This window comes from Littorina saxatilis, linkage group LG9 (genome assembly GCF_037325665.1).
Source record: "Littorina saxatilis isolate snail1 linkage group LG9, US_GU_Lsax_2.0, whole genome shotgun sequence".
Taxonomy (NCBI): domain Eukaryota; kingdom Metazoa; phylum Mollusca; class Gastropoda; order Littorinimorpha; family Littorinidae; genus Littorina; species Littorina saxatilis.
This window is the reverse complement of record NC_090253.1, coordinates 62,932,128-62,955,714: the sequence shown is the minus strand read 5'-3', so window position 1 is coordinate 62,955,714 and position 23,587 is coordinate 62,932,128. Positions and strand designations below refer to the sequence as shown.

The following is a 23,587-nucleotide window of genomic DNA, read 5'->3' as shown; positions in this document are numbered from 1 at the left end:
AAAATTTTTACTGGCACACAGCTCTGGAAAATTACCCACATGTATATACTGTAGTCTTGAGTCGAGCGTTTGAAAATGCCTGGGCCTGAAGGCGGGTGTAACTTACACCTCTTGGTATCAGTCTGCCTTGGAGATGAGGGCGACAGTTGGCCAGATGGCCAGAATAGCGCGCTGCATTTTCCTGCATAGAACTATGGCGCGTCTGCCGCAGCGGTGCCTGAGCTAAACATGGGCGGTCACTGCTCACAGCCCGGCACACGGCACTGTAAACATTCCCCTTCCCTTCACCTCTCGCGCCACCATCCGCCCTACCCTTGGTCTCATGCCTGTATATATGCCATCGTCATATAGAAAACAGAACCCTAAACTGGGTCTAAGAGATTATTTAATTATAAATTATGCAGAACAAATTATTACCCTTACTAGAGCTTTTATTACCATGTCAAATCATTCAAACTTTTTCTATGCCATTAAAGGCCCTCCACTTGGCTATCTGGCACTTTTTGGGTCACAGATTTCTTTTACAGGACCACCACAAAATAAAGGTACATGTACCCAAAAAATGGACACGACAAAAACATTAGGTACTTATCAGGCATGGGAATTCCAAAATATTAAAAACTCTGAAAATAGGCAAAAAGCGCTATATTTCAACGATGACCTGTTGGATTAAAGACGTCATAGGTGTGTTAGCTTTCATTTTTTAATAATCATGACTTTCCCTGCATACAGACAAAATAATGATTCTTACAAATGCTGCCACTTTTAAGTTTCATTTACATACGACCATTAGTTTACAATTGCTAGTCCTGTAAACACGATCACATTTGTTTGGATGAATGGCATAGAAAAATTAAATGAATTTACACAGGAGCAAATGCTTTTGTTTGTGTACGAAAATGGGTGCAATAACTTTCTTTCTTTCTTTCTTTATTTGGTGTTTAACGTCGTTTTCAACCATTCAAGGTTATATCGCGACGGGGAAAGGGGGGAGATGGGATAGAGCCACTTGTTAATTGTTTCTTGTTCACAAAAGCACTAATCAAAAAATTGCTCCAGGGGCTTGCAACGTAGTACAATATATGACCTTACTGGGAGAATGCAAGTTTCCAGTACAAAGGACTTAACATTTCTTACATACTGCTTGACTAAAATCTTTACAAACATTGACTATATTCTATACAAGAAACACTTAACAAGGGAAAAAGGAGAAACAGAACCGTTAGTCGCCTCTTACGACATGCTGGGTAGCATCGGGTAAATTATTTCTCGTCCCAACCAATATGGGACTCCCCCTAACCCGCGGGGGGGGTGGTGCAATAACTATTGTGCAGAGTGTATACAGAGAGGCACAGAGTGAGAATGAGAGGGAGAGAGAAAATTGCTGAGATGTATGTACACTGATAAACCAATCTGGATGTCAATTAAAAAAATGGCAAGGAAGTGGAACCTTCAAATGTTTAACAGAACAAGACATTCACAGGTTCATCGACCCAATGGTCTTTACAGGGGACACACAGACAATGACATGAAGGGAAAACACATCTGAGAAAACATTAGTTGCATGCAAAACAAGAGTACAATGACACAATCATATTTAATTTATATTGGACATATTGACAATGACATGAAGGGAAAACACATCTGAGAAAACATTAGTTGTATGCAAAACAAGACAAGTACAATGACCCAATCATATTTAATTTATAATGGACATACTGACAATGAAATGAAGCGAAAACACATCTGAGAAAATGTTAGTTGTATCCAAAACAGGACACAAGTACAACGACCAAATCATTTTTGATTTACATTGGACATACTCACAATGAAATTAAGCGAAAACACTTCTGACAAGATAATCAGAGCCTCCAAATATGGATCACCAGATAATACATATGTCAACACAGTGAAGTATGCATCAGTAAACTGTGACTCTCAGTACTCTCACCATTGTGAACATAGCATCACACTCTGTACATACTTTCCACATAAATATTTCTTCTCTCCCGTATGTGAAAACATGGGCTGTATTTTTTTTCCTGTATGTGTCAACATGCGTTACTTTGAAGTGCATGTACCAGTCTTTGAGAATCAAGGATCACACAACCTGTGTCAATATGTGTTCCTAATTCATTCTCTGAACACTCATGCTCTTTCTCTTAAGCATGTGTTAATATGTGTCTCCTCAAACTGCTAGCCCGTGTAAACATACCACCACACTTTACATGCATACCATTTCTCTCCTGTATGGGTCAGTATGTGTTCCTTCAAAGACAGTGCAAATCTAGCATCACACTCTGAACATGCTTTTTTGTCTCCCCTGTACGTATTAACATGTGATTCCTCTTGTCTTATTTTCCCTGTATGTATCAACATATGTTGCATATACATGTATATGATCTTTTAAATGACCAGATGGTTTGAACCAAGCATCACATTCTGTACATGCATGGGTTTTTTTTCTCCTGTATGTGTCAACATGTGACGTCGAGGCTTAAGTATCACTAAAGTTTTATTGTTGTGGAAAGTTGCTTTGTGTATCAGATGATTTTTGTGTGCTTGTTTTTGGTTTAGAATACTTTTAAGATTTAGTTTTATTGAAGAATTAAGATTTCTTCACAACCACTGGCTTGATTTTGTCTTGTGATCAGTACCAGAATCTGTCATTTCTGTTTTGAGTCTTTCTTTCTTTCTTTATTTGGTGTTTAACGTCGTTTTCAACCATTCAAGGTTATATCGCGATGGTGTTTTGAGTCACACTCATTTTGTTTAAATCAACTCTAATTGCTGACTTAGCCCGTTTTTGTGAAAATACAGTTTTTGATTTGCCTTGGGGTCATTTTAATTCTTTTCATCAGCTTTCTGTGCCAAATCTGATTCTTGTAGGTTACTTTAGGGAATTGCTGGCACTGATTGAGATGAAAGTTAACTAATAATAATAATAATTGTCAGTAAGTACTGGTGTCACATGACTGATGTGAACCAGTTGATTGGCTAATGGTGATGCGCTAAAACTGTTAGCGCACTCCACAGAGCGTATTCTTCCGCCCTTTGCCTAAGCGAGACTGTGCTCTCATCCTCAGAATTAATTAATGACATGTAGCTTATATTCTCCACAATACCAAAATACTATAAATTCCTGCTTCTCAATTAAAGCAGAAGTGGGTTTTTTCTGACAGATTGCATGTGCCTGTGCCACAGTTGCCACTATATAAAAATAGAACCCGCTGTGTCTATTTTTCAGTTTCGACTTGCGAAGAATCTTCTCATAATTATGCCGTAGCTTATTATCCACATTACCAAATGATGAGTTAGTATACAATTCCCAGCAGCTAACAGAAAACACAAGTGTTATTCCGATAACGTTTGTTTGTTTGTTTGTTTATTTGTTGCTTAACGTCCAGCCGACTACGCAGAGCCATATCAGGACGAGGAAGGGGGGAATGAAGGGGGCCACTTGTCAAGCGATTCCTGTTAACAAATGCACTAACCCATTACTTGTGTCCCAGCAGGCTTTAGTAAAACTAAATTAATACCTACTGGAAGATTACCAGTTTCCAGTATGTTAAAATAGGCTTAACCTATCTACTGCTGGACTTACATCAGAACACTAACAGATTAAACTATACATGAATCGCGAGACAAGCGGCAAGAGAAGAGATTTTTGGAAAAAATACAGGTGAATGAGCAAGAAGGCAGAAAAAAGGAAAAGAATTCATGAAGAAAAAGAGAGCATGACAGGAAAGAGGAACCAAAAATCTACCTAACAGCAAACTAGAAAGCTCCTGCGGTTCCAAAAACAGGAGGGGCCTTTAATTTCATAACCGCAGTGCCCCACTGCGGGATTCCGATAACGTACCACTGAACTAGATCAGCATTTGGAATATATATACGTAGCAGACTAGATTACACTGAAATACGACTGCATCAGTTCAGTAAATGAATGGTTTCCGAATTATTATTTCAAGGCAACAACAATCAGAATCGAAAACGTGTAGGGTTAAGAACGTTCTTACCATGTATAAAACTTATTACCAGCCTGCATCATGCGTGCAGACGAGCAATTGTTGTTTTTGAAATGAGACTGCAGTGCAGTGCCGTGGTTCGCTTGCCCTAGCAGACGACATAAACCTCGCAGCAAATTAACATGTTGGGCAAATGTGAACAAGCAAACGATGGGGACATATAAACAGTTTTCTCGTAAGAAATAACATACAAGCATTAAAAAAATTCATAGACAACGACCACTTATAGTTATATAAGATAATCTACGGGCGCAGTGGCGTGGTGGTAAGACGTCGGCCTCCTAATCAGGAGGTCATGAGTTCGAACCCCGGTCGCTGCCGTCTGGTGGGTTAAGAGTGGAGATTTTTCCGATCTCCCAGATCTCCCAGTGACTTAACCCCCTTCGTGTGTACACGCAAGCACAAGACCAAGTGCGCACGGAAAAGATCCTGTAATCCATGTCAGAGTTCGGTGGGTCATGGAAACACAAAAATACCCAGCATGCCTACTCAACGAAAGCGGAGTGAAGCTGACTTTGCTCTCAGAGTATAGTGTGGGGAACCCAAATGGGCAAACGAGCTCACACGTAACCAGAAAATTCTGGAACGTTGAAGAAGAAGATATAAGATAATCTAGAAAAATTAAGATTTGTGTACATTGTTCTAAGTTAGTTTATTGATGTATTGTTTTTGTAAACAAATTAATATTTGTTAAAACTTATAAAACGATGTTTAGCAATTATGTCTTTTTGTCAGGTTAGATTCTTTTTCTGAATTCTTTTACTTAGGTAATTTTTGTGTGGGTTAGTGACCTGAGGTCTTTGGATTTTCAATATGTGTGCTGATGCCTACCTGCCTTGAGATGTGAGGTGATCCCCGATCGCAAGTTTATGATTAATTTTCTGCTATGAGGTTTGTTTACCTGTAGTATCTTAACATTATTTCAACTTTTTTTGTTCAGCTGTCAGGGTTGTTTTTTTTACTCTTCTATGTATCAACATATGACCCCTCAACCTGCTAGACTGTGTGAACCTAGCATCACACTCTGAACATGCATGCCTTTAATCTCCTGAATGTGTCACCATATGTTGCTTTAAAGAACGAGACAGTGCAAACCTAGCACCACACTCAGTACATGAATGTTTTTTCTCTCCTGTATGTGTTAACATATGTTGCTTCAACGTGGAAGACTGTGTAAATCTAGAATTACACACTGTACATGCATGCCTTTTCTCACCTGTATGAGTAAACATGTGTTCCTTCAAAGTAAAAGACTGCGCAAACCTGGCATCACACTCTTTACATGCATGTTTTTTCTCCCCTGTATGAGTCAACATGTGTCGCTTCAAATGACCAGACTGGCCAAACCTAGCATCACACTCTTTACATGCATATTTTTTCTCTCCTGTATGTGTCAGCATATGTTGCTTTAAAGCACGAGTCAGTGCAAATCTAGCATCACACTCAGTACATGAATGTTTTTTCTCTCCTGTATGAGTCAACATGTGTTCCTTCAAAGTGCCAGACAGTGCAAACCTAGCATCACACTCTTTACATGCATATTTTTTCTCTCCTGTATGTGTCACCATATGTTGCTTTAAAGCACGAGACAGTGCAAATCTAGAATTACACACTGTACATGCATGTTTTTTCTCTCCTGTATGAGTCAACATGTGTTCCTTCAAAGTGACCGAGTGTGCAAACCTAGCATCACACTCTTTACATGCATGTTTTTTCTCTCCTGTATGAGTCAACATGTGTTCCTTCAAAGTACCAGTCTGTGCAAACCGAGCATCACACTCTTTACATGCATGTTTTTTCTCTCCTGTATGAGTCAACATATGTCGCTTCAAATGAGCAGACTGTGTGAACCTAGCATCACATGCTGTGCATGGATGTTTTCTCTCTCCTGTATGTGTCACCATATGTTGCTTCAAAGCACAAGACAGTCCAAACTTAGCATCACACTCAGTACATGAATGTTTTTTCTCTCCTGAATGTGTCAACATATGTCGTTTCAGATCAATAGATTGTGTGAACCTAGAATCACACTCTGTACATGCATACCTTTTCTCTCCTGTATGAGTCAGCATGTGTCGCTTCAAAGTACAAGACTCCATAAACCTAGCATCACACTCTGTACATGCATGTTTTTTCTCTCCTGTATGGGTTAACATATGTCGTTTCATGTTATAAGACCAATTAAAACTAGAACCACATACTGAACACATTTTTTTTTTTTCACTGAGTTCATTGCCATTTGGTGCTTCAAGTGATCAGCCTGTGTGAACCAAACATGGCACTCTATACCTTGTGTTTCTGGTGTCTGTATCTCTTGTTCCAGACAGGTATTGCTGTGAGAGTTGACTGCAGTCTGTGTTCCCGGTGTCTGTATCTCTTGTTTCAGCCAGGTATCACTGTGAGTGTTGACTGCAGCTTGTCCTTCCAATGCCTGCACTGTAGGCATGGTAGCTGTGTTGTCTGTGGAAAAAAAAAAGTCGCGTAAAGGAAAATTAATACATTTAATCAATCTGTCAAACTAAAAGAATGATACTGATACTCTTGCTCCAGACCTGCGCCGAACACGAGCTGCTGATCACCAATACGATCTTCCGCCTCCCTACCCGCAACCGGACGTCATGGATGCACCCCCGCTCAAAGCACTGGCATCTCATTGACTACGTCATCGTGAGGAAGAGGGACAGGCAGGATGTGCGAGTGACCAAGTCCATGTGTGGCGCTGAGTGCTGGACAGACCACCGCCTCATCATCACAAAGCTCAACATCCGCATTCAGCCAAAACGACGCCCGCAAGGGAAGAAGCCCCCCAATCGGTTGAATGTCACGAAACTGAAGACCACTAGCGGCAAGCAGTCCTTTGTGAACGCTCTGGAAGAACGCCTGGATGCCATCTCCCTGGAAAATAAGAACGTGGAGGCAGACTGGGCGGTTCTCAGAGAACTGATATACAACACAGCCGTAGAGACCTTAGGGCCCCAAATCAGAAAGCACAAGGATTGGTTCGATGAAAGCTGTGTGGACATCAAACAGCTACTGGATGAGAAACACCACCTCCACCAAGCCTACCTCAAAAACCCCAAGTCCACGGCAAGGAAAGATGCGTTCAACAACATACGCAGTTTTGTACAGCAGAAGCTTCGACAGATGCAGGACACTTGGCTCAGCAACAAAGCCGACGAGATCCAAGGCTATGCTGACAGCGAGATCCAAGGCTATGCTGACAGGCACGACATGAAGAACTTTTACGATGCCTTGAAAGAAGTGTATGGTCCCACGACCTCAGGATCAAGCCCCCTCCTTAGCGCAGATGGGATCACTCTCATCACAGACAAAGAGAAGATCCTTGACAGGTGGGCTGAGCATTTTGACAACGTCCTGAATCGCCCTTCAACCATCAATGATGAAGCCATAAATCGTCTCCCCCAAGTGCCCATCAACGAAGCGCTGGATGACCCTCCAACCTTGCTTGAGACCCAGAAAGCAATACGTCTCCTATCAAGTGGCAAAGCACCTGGATCAGACGCCATCCCAGCTGAGATCTACAAGGAAGGGGGAGCAGCTCTGACCGTAAGGCTTCACCAGTTGTTTCTCTTGATGTGGGAACTTGAGACAATTCCTCAGGAATTCAAAGACCTGTACAAGCGAAAAGGAAACAGACAGGCCTGTGACAACCACAGAGGCATATCCCTGCTCTCCATTGCAGGGAAGATCCTTGCCAGGATCCTGCTCAACCGCCTCACAGCACACCTCGACCAGGGGCTCCTACCTGAGAGTCAGTGTGGATTCAGGAAAGAGCGTGGGACCATCGACATGGTGTTTGCTGCCAGGTAGCTACAAGAGAAATGCCAGGAGCAGAACTCTGACCTGTTCTCAACCTATGTCGACTTGACCAAGGCCTTCGACACCGTCAGCAGAGAGGGTCTGTAGAATATCATGGCCAAGTACAGATGCCCAAGGAAACTCATCGCCTTGGTACAGCAGTTCCACGAGGGCATGCAGGCCAGAGTCCAAGACAGCGGAGAGACGTCTGACCCGTTCCCAGTCACAAATGGGGTCAAACAAGGCTGTGTCCTGGCGCCGACACTGTTCAGCCTCATGTTTTTGGCCATGCTGACAGACGCCTTCCGAGACGGAGATATCGGGATCGCCCTGAGGTACCGCACAGATGGTAAACTGTTCAACCTTCGGAGGCTCCAAGCAAAAACCAAGGTCACGAAGGATATCATCAGAGACTTCCTGTTTGCTGATGACTGTGCCCTCAACGCTGTCTCAGAAGCTGATATGCAATGCAGCGTTGACATGTTCTCCAGCGCTTGCTCAAACTTTGGTCTGACGATCAGCACTAAGAAGACTGAAGTCCTCCATCAGCCAGCGCCTGGAAAACCTTATGTCGAGCCTGACATCACAGTCAATGGCCAGAGACTCAACACGGTGAACCGCTTCACCTATCTGGGCAGCACACTGTCGCAAAATGTCACCATCGACGACGAAGTGAACGTCAGAATAGCGAGAGCCAGCTCCACCTTTGGCAGACTGTACCCAAATGTCTGGAACAGAAGAGGCATCACCACCCAGACCAAGCTGAAAGTGTACAGGGCAGTGGTGCTCCCAACGCTGCTCTACGCTTGCGAGACATGGACAGTGTACCAACGACATGCCAGGAAACTGAATCATTTCCACACAACAAGTCTCAGAAAGATCCTGGGCATAAAGTGGCAGGACAAAGTCCCAGATACAGAAGGGCTAGCCAGAGCAGATCTCCCCAGCATCACTACCATCCTGATGCAGTCCCAGCTTCGCTGGGCTGGGCACGTAGCCCGTATGCCAGACGAAAGACTGCCCAAAAGACTGTTCTATGGCGAGCTGCAACAGGGCCAGCGGTCCCACGGAGGACAGAAGAAACGCTTCAAAGACACTCCCAAAGCCTCACTGAAAGCGTTTTCCATCAACCCTGACACGTGGGAGAAATCTGCGCTGGATCGTGCCACAAAGGCGCCAAGATGTGCGAGGCCAGCAGAACCACCGCCGCTGAATTGAAGAGACAGACCCGAAAAGCCCGTGCCATCAACCCTCCTGGAGACGTCCCACTCGTCCCTTGTGTGTCTGAACCTTCCGTGCCAGGATCGGCCTTGTCAGCCATCTACGCACACACAGAAATAGCCAGCCCCAGCAACCCCCGGATGTCTAGAGTGGTCCTCGTCGAATCGACGGACGAACAACATGAACAACAACATTTCATGCAGACAATGCTTTGGCGATAACCGCGACACAGACTAAAAGCACTCGCACAATTTTTGACTTGGTGCAAACTGTCTATGTTCATCCAATTATTTAAAACGCACTAAATATTATGATAGCATTGAATTCAAAAGAATTCCACAACTACACGATATTTAGATACTGGCAGGTTTCACGGTATTGAGACATTCTATTGACTGCACAATGTGCTCTGATTTCTAACTTGCAGAACCAATGTTCTCAGTGGGTTTTTTTTATATGCAATGCACAAATGTGTCATTTTGAATACAATTCTGAAACAAAAATCGTTTGAATTGTTTTTGTTGGCATTTTATGCACATGTGTTTGGTAGCGATCGTGTGAATCCGGACAAACGCCATTTCCTTCTGCATGACAGAAGCCAACCATTGATGTGAAAAGTGAAACAAAAAGGCACTCAATTCACACTGAATGGTCACATTTTGATAGCAGAGCTGCAATATCTAACCATACAAACAAAAACAAAAGCCCAAATATGAATTTTGCATTACATATTTTGCACACAAAAAATCGAATCGAGAACTGGAAGCTGTCTGTCCGAAAAACTAAGTCTTCACAGAGAAACCAAGTAAGCTACTTTACCACAAGAAAATCATAAAATGATTTTATTTTGACATTGAAAACACACCTTTAATACCTTTAAAGTTTATAGTCTGTACTTCATAGGAAAGCATTTGCAATGACCGAAATTTTGCGAAATTTTCTGCTATGAGGTTTGTTTACCTGCAGTTTCTTAACATTATTTCAACTTTTTTTGTTCAGCTGTCAGGTTTTTTTTTTTTACTCTGGTATGTATCAACATATGAACCCTCAAACTGCTAGACTGTGTGAACCTAGCATCACACTCTGAACATGCATGTTTTTTCTCTCCTGTATGTCTCACCATGTGTTGCTTCAAATTACCAGCCTGTGCAAACCTAGCATCACACTCTTTACATGCATGTTTTTTCTCTCCTGTATGAGTCAACATATGTCGCTTCAAATGAGTAGACTGTGTGAACCTAGCATCACATGCTGTGCATGCATGTTTTCTCTCTCCTGTATGTGTCACCATATGTTGCTTTAAAGCAAAAGACAGTGCAAATCTAGAATTACACACTGTACATGCATGTTTTTTCTCTCCTGTATGAGTCAACATATGTAGCTTCAACGTGGAAGACAGTGCAAATCTAGAATTACACACTGTACATGCATGTTTTTTCTCTCCTGTATGAGTCAACATATGTAGCTTCAACGTGGAAGACTGTGTAAATCTAGAATTACACACTGTACATGCATGCCTTTTCTCACCTGTATGAGTAAACATGTGTACCTTCAAAGCAAAAGACTGTGCAAACCTGGCATCACACTCTTTACATGCATGTTTTTTCTCTCCTGTATGAGTCAACATGTGTCGCTTCAAATGAGCAGACTGGCCAAACCTAGCATCACACTCTTTACATGCATATTTTTTCTCTCCTGTATGTGTCACCATATGTTGCTTCAAATTACCAGTGTGTGCAAACCTAGCATCACACTCTTTACATGCATGTTTTTTCTCTCCTGAGTTCATTACCATTTGGTGCTTCAAGTGATCAGCCTGTGTGAACCAAACATGGCACTCTATACCTTGTGTTTCTGGTGTCTGTATCTTTTGTTCCAGACAGGTATTGCTGTGAGAGTTGACTGCAGTCTGTGTTCCCGGTGTCTGTATCTCTTGTTTCAGGCAAGTATCACTGTGAGAGTTGACTGCAGTCTGTTTTTTTGGTGTCTGTATCTCTTGTTTCAGCCAGGTATCACTGTGAGTGTTGACTGCAGCTTGTCCTTCCAATGCCTGCACTGTAGGCATGGTAGCTGTGTTGTCTGTGGCCGCATTCTCCCTGGCCGGCACTGGAAAAAAAAAAGTCGCGTAAAGGAAAATTAATACATTTAATCAATCTGTCAAACTAAAAGAATGATACTGAACTCACTGTATTTCATGCAGACAATGCTTTGGCGATAACCGCGACACAGACTAAAAGCACTCGCACAATTTTTGACTTGGTGCAAACTGTCTATGTTCATCCAATTATTTAAAACGCACTAAATATTATGATAGCATTGAATTCAAAAGAATTCCACAACTACACGATATTTAGATACTGGCAGGTTTCACGGTATTGAGACATTCTATTGACTGCACAATGTGCTCTGATTTCTAACTTGCAGAACCAATGTTCTCAGTGGTTTTTTTTATATGCAATGCACAAATGTGTCATTTTGAATACAATTCTGAAACAAAAATCGTTTGAGTTGTTTTTGTTGGCATTTTATGCACATGTGTTTGGTAGCGATCGTGTGAATCCGGACAAACGCCATTTCCTTCTGCATGACAGAAGCCAACCATTGATGTGAAAAGTGAAACGAAAAGGCACTCAATTCACACTGAATGGTCACATTTTGATAGCAGAGCTGCAATATCTAACCATACAAACAAAAACAAAAGCCCAAATATGAATTTTGCATTACATATTTTGCACACAAAAAATCGAATCGAGAACTGGAAGCTGTCTGTCCGAAAAACTAAGTCTTCACAGATAAATCAAGTAAGCTACTTTACCACAAGAAAATGATAAAATGATTTTATTTTGACATTGAAAACACACCTTTATAGTCTGTACTTCATAGGAAAGCATTTACAATGACCGAAATTTTGCGAAATTCCGCGCCGTGTCCATTTCTTGGAATGTCCGACCGTCGTCTGTCCGGGGTTTCCAACGATCGCTACTTTCACTTACGTTGTCATTTCCGGGCAATCCTATGCCGTATGTGACAATATTACACACTTTTCACAGTTGAGGCCGAAGGCGGGATTTGTGAATACTTTTTTCAGATGAGATTTTGTTGTTTTTGTTGCCTTTTTGTCGAGTAATATGCCGTCTGTCCGCAACGATCGCTACCACACGATCGCTACCTCTTCATGCTCGATCAGATTTTTAGCTTTTTCACTGATTATAGAAGTTTGATTAACGTTTCCTTTGCAGTTCTGGATCGCTAGGGTAAAGGTATCTAATTCCAACATATCTTGGGGGTACCTAAATCCGACCGATTTTCCCAGTCACATTAATGACGAGGTGCGCAGGTCATCACAACAGAAGGAATGCCATTCATACACGGGCCATTCATGAACCGGTTGATGACGCGACTTTACGGACCAATCGTTTTGTCGCGAGAGTTATTTGCGTCATCGGCACCGCGGCGCAAAAATTTGCCTTACAAGTGCATGTCTTCTGCTTCGCCAAGAGCCCCGCAGAGCGAAACCGCAACACTGTACATACCGACAAATACGTCACACGGTTCTTTCACAAAGGTGAAATAATTTGATGAACAGAGTTGTGTTTGATTGATATGGATGTTAAGAAGTCTTTTGGGTAGAATATTTTGATAGTTCGGACCAAGTCTTATGGCACTTTTTAATCCAAAAAGAGAAAACCTTATCGGTCGGATTTAGATCTAAATCCGACCACCTCGCAGAGAATACAAAACACAAAATCCCATCAAAAGCATCTATTGTTCCAATGTTAATGACTCTTAAAAAAACCGTATGAACTCGGAAAGGTATCAGGTAATTCATTTATAGATAATATCCAGTGATTTTCGTTTTGATAAAGTAAAAGCAATCACTCCATCCACTTCATAACAGGTGCGCTCTTTTTATTGCTTAATGAATCGACACCAACATCGCATGTGGTGAATGGGTGCTTGTCCGTGTTTGCGTGCGTGTAAGCCTAATAGAGTGTCTGTTTTGCTCAACAGAAGTCACGAAGTGTGTGTAAGTGCGCGCGCGCGTGTGTGTGTGTGTGTGCGTGTGTGTGTGTGTGTGTGTGCGTGTGTGTGTGTGTGTGTGTGTCATGTGTGTGTGTGTGTATGAGATAGAAAGAGAGAGTGTTTGCGTGTGTGTGTGTGTGTGTGTGTGTGTGTGTGTGTGTGTGTGTGTGTGTGTGTTCATGTAAGGGTGTACTATGTGTTTGACCATGTGCATTATAAGGTTGTGAGCATGAATGTTGCGTGTGTGTGTGTGTGTGTGTGTGTGTGTGTGTGTGTGTGTGTGTGTGTGTGTGTGTACATACGCGTGGTCTCTATCACTTTGTTACGATTTCTTTCTCATTGTATTTTGGTGTCTCTCTCTCTCTTTCTCTCTCTCTCTCTCTCTCTCTCTCTCTCTCTCTGCTCCTGTCTCTCTCTCTCTCTCTCTCTTTCTCTCTCTCTCTCTCTTTACTCTCTCTCTCTACTCTCTCTCTCTCTCTCCTGTCTCTCTCTCTTTCTCTCTCTCTCTCTCTCTCTCTTTCTCTCTCTCTCTCTCTCTCTCTCTCTCTCTCTCTCTCTCTCTCTCTCTCTCTCTCTCTCTCTCTCTCTCTCTCTCTCTCTCTCTCTTTACACGGTTTTGTGTTTACTGCCCCCCCCCCATCCTGTCTCTCTCTCTCTCTCTCTCTCTCTCTCTCTCTCTCTCTCTCTCTCTCTCTCTCTGAGCGTATGTTGCCATTATGAAAGGTGTGTGTGTGTGTGTGTGTGTGTGTGTGTGTGTGTGTGTGTGTGTGTGTGTGTGTGTGTGTGTGTGTGTGTGTGTGTGTGTGTGTGTGTGTGTGTGTGTATGCATCTGGTTGTCTACCGAGTTTGCAGGACGAGCGTCTTGGATCTGCCGCTGTGTTGTAGCGCTTCTTTGGTAGATGAGGAGAGTGATGTTAAACTTCTTGGACAATTTTTGTCTGGCTGTTTGCTGGTTTTTTTGCCAGTGCGATGTTCATCTTGCATCTGACAAGGCGGTGGTCCGACCAGCATACTGCGCCTCTCATGCAGCGGGTGATGTGTGTCTTTTCGGTCACGCTGTCCGACGATCACATAATCTAGCATGTGCCACTGTTTGGACCGTGGGTGCGTCCAAGTGTTCTTGTACTTATTCGCTTGTTGGCAGCTCGTGCTCCGCACAAAGGGTGAGCAGCAGTAGGCCGTTGGAGTTACACTTTCCAGTGCCGTGGCGGCCGATAACTTTGGGCCAGGTGTTGTGTTCCTTTCCTACTCGGGCGTTGACGTCACCCAGGATGATGAGTTTGTCTTTTCTGTTTGTAGTAGAGATGAGGTTGTTGAGTTCATCGTGAAAAGCTTCCTTTTCGTCGTCTGTGTTTGTCATTTTAGGAGCGTAGCATCTGATGACAGTCGTGAACGAGTCCTTAGACTGTCTTGCCAGTTTGCTGCGGATGGCGAAGCCAACGCCTGAGGTTCTTAGGGTACCTTCTGGCTTCCCTATGCAGTAGAAGGTGTAGCCACCGCCAACTTCTTCAAGCTGGGTCTCGCCGGCAAACCACGTTTCACTGAGGGCAGCGGTGTCAATCTGGTACCTGTCCAGCATCCTGGCAACCAGGGCTGTGCGTCGTTCTGGTCTGTCATGTCTGTCCAGCAAGGTGCGGTCATTCCAGGCGCCCCGGGTCATCGCCTGAGTCTTTTTCTTCTTTGTTTCTGTTTTTCGACGGCATAATTGGATGACCAAGCAGGCACGGCTACCTACTAAAGTCGTGTTGAGGCAGGCTTTGTTTAGGGATCCTTCTATCTCCCCCTCCCTATGCGAGGAGAGTAGTTAGGGTACCCACAGTCTTTTGTGGCAAGCCTTCAGTTTGTGTGCGTCACTTATGTGCGTGTTTTTTGGTGTGTGTTTTTTCCACTTAAAATAAAAGTAGATTTGTTTAACATTTTGTATTCATATATGTATGCAATTAATTATTATTTTATATCAAAATGAGTGAGTGTCTTTTTATGACCAAAAAACGTGTTCCTTGTTAATGAAACAGGTATCTTGGCTCTTCTTCCCGTTTTCTAAATTAGGGGTTATTGATAGTATAAGTTTAATTCTGCCATTAAAAAATTGATAAAGAAGTACTTATCTGTTTTTATCTTGTACACACATAAATACACTTTCAAAACATGTGACTTTTGTCAGTGTATGGAGACCTTGAAATGTGAAAAAAACCATTTCGCTGGCCGGTTTAGGTGAAAATGGCGTTCTGATCAAGGACAGCATCATGCAAACATATAGACAGCCTCAGGCAAGGAACTTTGTTGTGAAAATCTGTTATATGTTTAAACTTTATTTAAATCATTTAGTATTAGTGGTTTTCTGTCTTCTTTCTGGAGTCAGGCTTGCATCAAGTTTGTTTGATAGATTTTCACGTTTTGGGGGCAACTTTCGTTTTGCTTGATTTTCTATGGAAAAAAAGACTCTGCATATAATTTTTTTCTTTGTTTTGTGTTGTACTGATCCTAATTAATTACAATAACATCCATGTTCACAGTATTTCACAGTTTTATGTTTGACTGGAAGTGTGAGAGAATGGGAAATGGCTGAAATCAATACCGTGAAACCTGCCTACTGTATTTCATGTTACTGTAAAAATGTGCGCAGAATTACAGAAAATCAGTTTATGCAAATTAGGTCCTTGGTTTTAATGTCTGGCCAAAACCAGTTTGGTCATATTCATCTTCATGTTTGAGTGCATTAATTAGTGCAGTCTCTATGCTTTAGTCCTCAATGAAGAGGTGTGTGTGTGTGTGTGTGTGTGTGTGTGTGTGTGTGTGTGTGTGTGTGTGTATCCGTCGTTATATGGACAAAACGATGGAATTTTGCCCACGCAGTTTTGACACTCTCATTGGGACATTGATTTGACGTCAAAACAATGTTCTAGTTCTACCCTCAGTTTTGGGTTTTTAGACGCCATATAATCATAAAACTGTTGAGATACGTCATTTTGAGTTGATCAAAACAATGACTGTTTTTGCCATTTCTGAGTGTGAAAGTGTGTGCGACTCTGCCGGAAAGCGATTTTACGATTACAATTTATTATATTTAAGCAAGTGTATTATTATTGCTTACATACATGTACTTCTGTTGTAATTCTGTAATCAAATCTGAAATTTAGTTAAGTTCAAGCCCATAGTTATTGAGAAAACAGGTGTCACATCAGTGTATGGACCAGCCAAAAATATCAACGTCGTTTTTACATGTATGTGTGTGTGTGTGTGTGTTTGTTGTGTGTGTATGTGTGTGTGTGTTTGTTGTGTGTGTATGTGTGTGTGTGTGTGTGGGTGTGTGTGTGTGATTGTCCTGAAGGAAAAAGCTAAGGTAAGTAGATATATACTGCTTCTTATCCATGTAAAAGCTACAGGCCTTTGCCACGTTTTCAAAAATGATGACAGACTGCACGTTGACCTTGGAGATGTGAAAAAAATGTCAACCGGTATTTCACCAGACTCTGTTGTGATTCACACCGCAAACACCAACAGTCCACGATATACCGTACAAACGTTCTTACAGCTTCTCCATATGAACTGCTGCTTTATTTTAATAACAAGTCGCGTAAGGCGAAAATACAACATTTAGTCAAGCTGTCGAACTCACAGAATGAAACTGAACGCAATGCAATTTTTCAGCAAGACCGTATACTCATAGCATCGTCAGTCCACCGCTCATGACAAAGGCAGCGAAATTGACAAGAAGAGCGGGGTAGTAGTTGCGCTGAGAAGGATAGCACGCTTTTCTGTAACACTCTTCGTTTTAACTTTCTGAGCGTGTTTTTAATCCAAACATATCATATCTATATGTTTTTGGAATCAGGAACCGACAAGGAATAAGATGAAAGTGTTTTTAAATTGATTTGGACAATTTAATTTTGATAATAATTTTTATATTTTTAATTTTCAGAGCTTGTTTTTAATCCAAATATAACATATTTATATGTTTTTGAAATCAGCAAAAAAAAAAAAAATGAACGTAAATTTGGATCGTTTTAAAATTTTTTTTTTTTTTTTTACAATTTTCAGATTTTTAATGACCAAAGTCATCAATTAATTTTTAAGCCACCAAGCTGAAATGCAATACCGAAGTCCGGCCTTCGTCGAAGATTGCTTGGCCAAAATTTCAATCAATTTGATTGAAAAATGAGGGTGTGACAGTGCCGCCTCAACTTTTACAAAAAGCCGGATATGACGTCATCAAAGGTATTTATCGAAAAAAAGAAAAAAACGTTCGGGGATATCATTCCCAGGAACTCTCATGTAAAATTTCATAAAGATCGGTCCAGTAGTTTGGTCTGAATTGCTCTACACGCACGCACACACACACACACACACACACACACACACACACACACACACACACACACACACACACCACGACCCTCGTTTCGATTCCCCCTCTATGTTAAAACATTTAGTCAAAACTTGACTAAATGTAAAAATTGAAGAAAGCGACAATCCAAACATTTTGACAAAATCTGTGACCTGTAAATTATACAACCAGGATCTTCTTCTTCTTCTTCAGCATTCCAGAATTTTCTGGTTACGTGTGATCTCGTTTGCCCATTTGGGTTCCCCAAACTATACTCTGAGAGCATAGTCAGCTTCGTTGGGTAGGCATGCTGGGTATTTTCGTGTTTCCATAACCCACCGAACTCTGACATGGATTACAGGATCTTTTCCGTGCGCACTTGGTCTTGTGCTTGCGTGTACACACGAAGGGGGTTAAGTCACTAGCAGGTCTGCACAGAAGATGACCTGGGAGATCGGAAAAATCTCCACTCTTAACCCACCAGGCGGCAGCGACCGGGATTCGAACTCACGACCTTCCGATTAGGAGGCCGACGTCTTACCACCACGCCACTGCGCCCGTCACACAACCAGGATCAACCAGACAAGAGTCAAGTCCAGAAGTCCTCAAACCCTAAAACCGCTGCAAGTTTCAAAGATCTTTGCATCCAATACTTTTAGGAATACTGAAATTGTTGTTAAGGTAACCTGACCAACCCTATTTTTTCTCGCCGACCCTAAAACTTTTTTTCATTTCTCAAAAAAACATTTTGCGAACCATACCGAGACTAAGGGAAGTAACCTCTTTTAAAATCAACTTAAGTTGTTTTTTTGTTTTTCTTACCCTATTTTTTGGGACACGTAACCCTAAACCAACATATATTTTTGTTTGGCCTTACCCAAACTTGATTCCACTGTGGCTTTGAAATTAGACTAGAGTCAACCAGACTGGCCATGACTGGAGGTCAAGTCGTGGGAGTGTCTAAAGTTGCAAAGCTCTACTTTCAAATGTGTACAAGAATTTGATAATTGGTCATTTTATGACCACATTTTTATCCCGCTATGAACCCTGAATTGTGATGACGGTCAACCAGCCAGACAATGTTCATATTTGGAAGTCATCAAACCCTACAGTAGAAGTATGCAACGTTTCAAACCTTTGGTTTCCTAAATGGTAAAGAAATTGATAAATTTCCATTTCATAACTCGAACACAACCCTTCTTTGGCACCCTAACCTTGACAAAGGGTCAAACAGGCTTGGGTCATTCATGCTGGGAGGTGATCCAATACTCGAAGTGTGCACAGTTTTAATGCTGTTGCTTCAAAAATACAGACCTGTTTACCCTAAACTCGAGGCAAGAGTACTTTTCCAAAAAGTTGAGTGTATTTTTCAAAAAGTTGGTGTACTTTGCAAGCAAAGCCATATGGGCTAGGGAAAATGTACGTGTGGGTGCAAACGTGTTTGTGTAAGAATAGCATGTCTTGTGAACACCTTCAGAATTTAACTCCTTCCAATACAACAGGAATAAAACAATTTTATTTACCTGTCAGTTTATAGCATTATAACGATTGATAATGAAAAGATGAAGTTCGTGAAATAACATCTGCGGTTGACAGTGGCAAGTTCATTTTTACAATCATCTCAGAAAACATTGCTTCAGCGCGGACTATGTACAGCCTTTTCTTCTGGCAGGGTTTGCTTTGCGAGAATGAACTTCATAATTCCTTGGCAGCTTTCAGCGGATTTCTTTGCAGCAACCGTGTCCAGGTGAGTTTTAGAACTTCAGTGTCGTTCGATGTCATATTTCCCAGCATGGGCGGCAACGGAGAAATCTGATTTACAATACTTGCAGTGTGCATGACTTTTTCCCATAGTAAACTCCACAATTCCTGGCTCTTTCTTATATTTCTCCAAGAAAATCTGCTGCTTCTGCTGTTTAGACTTGGTATATTCATCCAAAACTGGCACATTTTTCCGCTTCATTTTGCCACGATTGTCCAGACGATCGCACGTGCCAACAACTGAACAAGGTTTCCACAGCTGAAGACTTGCTGTCATGATTATCTCCCTTCGACCGAAACTGGTATCAGTTGTACCATTCCGTAATCAGCACACCAACACCGGAAAACGTATTCTAGACTTTTTCTTAAGCGTATTTTGTGCGTGTGTCGCGTATTTGCGTACCGATAATAATTTGGCGTACAAAATACGCCCAAATCGTACTGGTAAACAGGTCTGTATTGAATGTGCTGAAGAAGAGTACATGTCTCTCTCTGTCATCCCTTCTGTTTTATGTATTTTATGTGCTGAAAAAGAGTACATGTCTACCTATGTCATCCCTTTAGTTTTATGTATTTTATGTGCTGAAGAAGAGAACATGTCTCTCTCTGTCATCACTTCAGTTTTATGTATTTTATGTGCTGAAGAAGAGTACATGTCTACCTATGTCATCCCTTCTGTTTTATGTATTTTATGTGCTGAAGAAGAGTACATGTCTACCTATGTCATCCCTTCAGTTTTATGTATTTTATGTGCTGAAGAAGAGAACATGTCAAAACCGGCCCACTGTGAAGTTGTTCGTGTTGCTGTTTATTCTGGTGAATATTTTTTTCCTTGTTTTAAGTTGTTATCTTGTCCAAGAAATTGATAATTTTTCTTTTTATGGGGCAAGCACGACCTCACTATGACCTCAGCATTTGATTTTAACCAGACCTGTATCATGATGGGAGGTGGTCATCCAACCCTAGAAGCCAGTAAAGTTACAAAGCTCTTAGTTTAAATATCTGAGAAAACCTAAAAGTAAATTTTAATGACATGAACGTGACACACTGTGACCTTGAAATTTGATGCCAGACTTGCAGTTTAGAAACCTTCAAACCCAAAACATTTCAAAGCTCTAGCTGCAAAAACATTTGAAATATGTAACCTCAACGTTTAGATCTTTGCTGACAGACGGACGGATGGACAAACTGACACTGCTCATTACAAAGACTGACTGATTACTCAGGTAAGTCAATAGAAGCAAGCTTACCGTATTGAAGTTGTTCAGTCCTGTAACAACACTGCGGCGTGTCTTCAGCCACATCAATCTCTATCTTGACGTCTGACACAACGCCTGTGTCTCCTTCCTCCATGCTGTTACCAGAACTTGGAGAAGCCCCGACCCCTGACTGTTCACTTTTTAGGGTGTTGATGATCCCTGACTGTTCACGACCCCTGACAATCCCTGACTGTTCACTGTTCCAGGCACTGCTGTGACAAAACAAAAACAAAACTGTCAGATTCAACATTTACAGCAAAGCAGGTAAAGGTATTCCAGGATAGGGGAAAGGCTCCTAATATGGACCGGCTCCTAATATGGACCGTACCTCCTCCTGTTCTGACAAACTAACGGCGCTAGAGCGCTCAAAACAATTTCATTCGCTTTAGTCACCCTCTCTGGATAAGTTGCACATGTCAAAACAGTTGCAAAAACACAAACCTCAAAACCGTTACTCCGCGTTAGGCTTTTTCGCTTTTTTTCACTTTTGGCAGCGTTCACTCTAACTTTGCCGCCTAAAACGGACTCGTTTCTGTCCACAGCCAAAGCTTTTATAACACAAAAATGGCTATATATGACAGCTAAGACAGTATTTGTTACATTTTAACAGTGTGTACCCCGAGTTTCTACTGCAAACATAAAATGATAGCAAAACCTCAAAGTATGTGTGAGTCCCCTAATATGGACCACCTTCAACAAATCGAAGAAAATAAAAACTAAAGGCAATTTTAATTAATTCATTAAGAAGCTTGCTGAAACTAATCTATAACTAGCCCTCAAGATTTCAAAAAAATATAACAAATAATCTTTTTTTTGTGAAAGTTGATAATTTCACTTATTTTCACTCTGTTTTTGATAAGCTTCTTTAGTTTCCTGGTGTGCTTCAAATAATACTCTCATCAACCCGAAACAGCTAAATCTAAAGCATATTTGAATTAGTCTGACTTGCACACTAATTAAGTTGTATCATGTTATTTTGAAGTATATGGGGCTTTTTACAGTGATTCGTGAAGGCCGCTTCACTGGTCCATATTGGGCGCCCAGGCTCCTAATATGGACCATTTGTGATTTTTTCTGTATTTAATTTTTGCTGAAGGTCTATCAAAGCTATTTCACTCTAATTAGGCTTAACGGTTAAACTAAGAGAGAAGGACTACCAACCACAAAATAAAACTTCTTCGCAAGAAAACAAGCTAGTTATCAGCATGAAACAAAAAGTGGTCCATATTAGGAGCCCTTCCCCTATATAAACTGAGCAAAAACATTATTGCACCCATTTTTGTACCCCAACTAAAACTCGCGTGACACGTTATGCTTTTAACGTCTCGAGAACTTCGAACCTTTTCTTTTGCAGCTCGCGCGATGTCGGTGTACCACAATGCTTTGCTATGCTCTGAAGCTTGCGAGAGATTACGAGAGCTTGGAATACCGATAGGGTCTATTATGAAGCGTTTTTAAAGTCAAAATCAACTTACAGTGATGTACTTCAAAGACTAACAGGCAATCTTCAACATTGCCGAGTATCAAAATGTAGGCCTAAGTAAAGTCTAGTCAGTTAAAAGGCAAATAAAGCCAAATGTGACATCTACTCATATTAAATTCGCAGTGGCTACACTTACGCCGCCCGTAACTTTTCCCTACTTTGCTTTGATTACGCCACAAAGCATTTCCCCGCCAGGGCTGCGCTCTACTTCCGGTTTGGGCGGCCATTTTAAAGCGTGGGTCGAGTGAGGACAGACGTGTTTAACAGTTCATTAGTAGTGGTTGTGCGTTTCTACCCGTATGCAAGCAGGTTTACTTTAGTCATGGATAGCAGACTTCACAGCGAAGCAGTTTTGACAGTAGGAAGTACGTTCGAGTCCTTCGACAGGTTGCAAAAAGTTATCTCGGACTTTGAAACGAACGCGTTCGTTCAGCTCTACGTTCGGTCGTCGCGAACCCTGCAGGTGCAGCACAAACGAGCCCCCAGAAAGACTTTCAACGAAGCATTGCAGTTTGGCGAGTTGGACGAAACCATCTGATGCAAACAACCACTACATTTTTCCCTCCAATTAACCTGTACGCATAGTACACATACGGGAAAAATATAACCCATATTACATTCAGTACAGTACATCCTAGTACACACCATGGAGGAAATTCCACCACAAATCATACACAAATGATTCCTTGTTTGGAGAAACAAAATAACGGGATGGGTTGAACAAACAACTACTTCACTCCCCACATTCACCTGTACCATTAGTACAGATAAAAATACGGAATAAACCCGTTAAAGGAACAGTGAAATCTATAATCACTGAGCCTCATATAAGCCTCAATCACTGAGAGGATATCTGGAAAATCAACCACCAGTACATACAAGTATGTCCTAACAAGGGACATGAATAATAGTGAGCGTGTTACGACAGTAAAATGGCGTCATGTCGTAACTAGAGAATGTCCGGGTAGGATCACGCCGCCCCGTAATCAAAGTCTGGCCGAGTGACTCTACGACTCGTGGAAAAGGTGTAACCGAAGCCTGCAGTGAGCGGGTTACGACAGTAAAATGACGTCATGCCGTAACTATAGAATTTCTGAGTCGAATTACGACTTGAAAAGGCGTAACAGTAGCCCCTACCTATTAAATTTGGTCATTTGACTCGTTTGTGTCGTCGGCCATTGAAGTTGAAAGCAAGTTGCAAGGGACTGTACTCTCTAACCGGACCAGCAGCCAGTGTAACCTAGAGTTCATCCCCTTCCGCTGGTGTCCGACACAGGCGCATGAAAGAAGTAAATCTGTGTGCTATTGTTTATTAAGATGTTCAGTCCTTTAAAAATACGTGGCTCTGTGTTTGGGTAATAATATAGAGACTGTTTGCACTTTGGAAACACTGTGCAGACAGTTGCGTGAGGACCACTTTGGTGAACCCAGCGGGTGTATGTCGGGCCGAATTCACGTAATTGCCGATTCCGCGTAATGGGCAACATTTTTGCCCATTTCGCGTAATCGGCAAAACGCTGCCCATTACGGGAAATCGGCAGCATTTTGCCAAAATTGCATAAAGGCTTCTTAAACTACCTAGTACTTTTACGCAACCAAGCACGCTCACACACACGCACTCATAGAAGGATACAACACACTAACTCACACCCACACACACACGCAC

At 41.8% G+C, this 23,587-nt stretch overlaps 2 protein-coding genes across 4 annotated transcripts; both read right to left on the bottom strand.

The window, feature by feature from the left end:
* Positions 1–1,583: 1,583 nt before the first annotated feature.
* On the bottom strand, positions 1,584–11,051 carry LOC138976739 (zinc finger protein 135-like). The gene is made up of 2 exons (XM_070349625.1): positions 10,914–11,051; positions 1,584–6,488 (listed from the first exon to the last, which is right to left on the bottom strand). The coding sequence occupies exon 2, from the start codon at positions 6,236–6,238 to the stop codon at positions 5,069–5,071; it is 1,170 nt and encodes a 389-aa protein (XP_070205726.1). The 5' UTR covers positions 6,239–6,488; positions 10,914–11,051; the 3' UTR covers positions 1,584–5,068.
* On the bottom strand, positions 9,712–23,110 carry LOC138976738 (gastrula zinc finger protein XlCGF57.1-like). Of its 3 annotated transcripts, none has more exons than XM_070349622.1 (3): positions 23,059–23,110; positions 20,430–20,650; positions 9,712–11,174 (listed from the first exon to the last, which is right to left on the bottom strand). In XM_070349622.1, exons 1-3 carry the CDS (start codon positions 23,073–23,075, stop codon positions 10,045–10,047), a joined length of 1,368 nt encoding a protein of 455 aa, XP_070205723.1. In that variant the 5' UTR covers positions 23,076–23,110; the 3' UTR covers positions 9,712–10,044. The 3 variants fall into 3 exon arrangements, with proteins under 3 accessions (XP_070205723.1, XP_070205724.1, XP_070205725.1); XM_070349623.1 differs by lacking the exon at positions 23,059–23,110 and adding an exon at positions 21,914–22,031; XM_070349624.1 differs by lacking the exon at positions 23,059–23,110 and adding an exon at positions 21,914–22,028 and having other exon boundaries at positions 20,430–20,647.
* Positions 23,111–23,587: the final 477 nt, after the last annotated feature.

Coding starts and splice junctions, on each gene's coding strand:
- LOC138976739 (XM_070349625.1), bottom strand. CDS start 6,238: ATGTGTTCAGTATGTGGTTCTAGTTTTAATTGGTCTTATAACATGAAA.
- LOC138976738 (XM_070349622.1), bottom strand. Junction 11,175..20,429: donor GACTGAACAACTTCAATACG/GTAAGCTTGCTT, acceptor TTTTTTTTCCAG/TGCCGGCCAGGGAGAATGCG.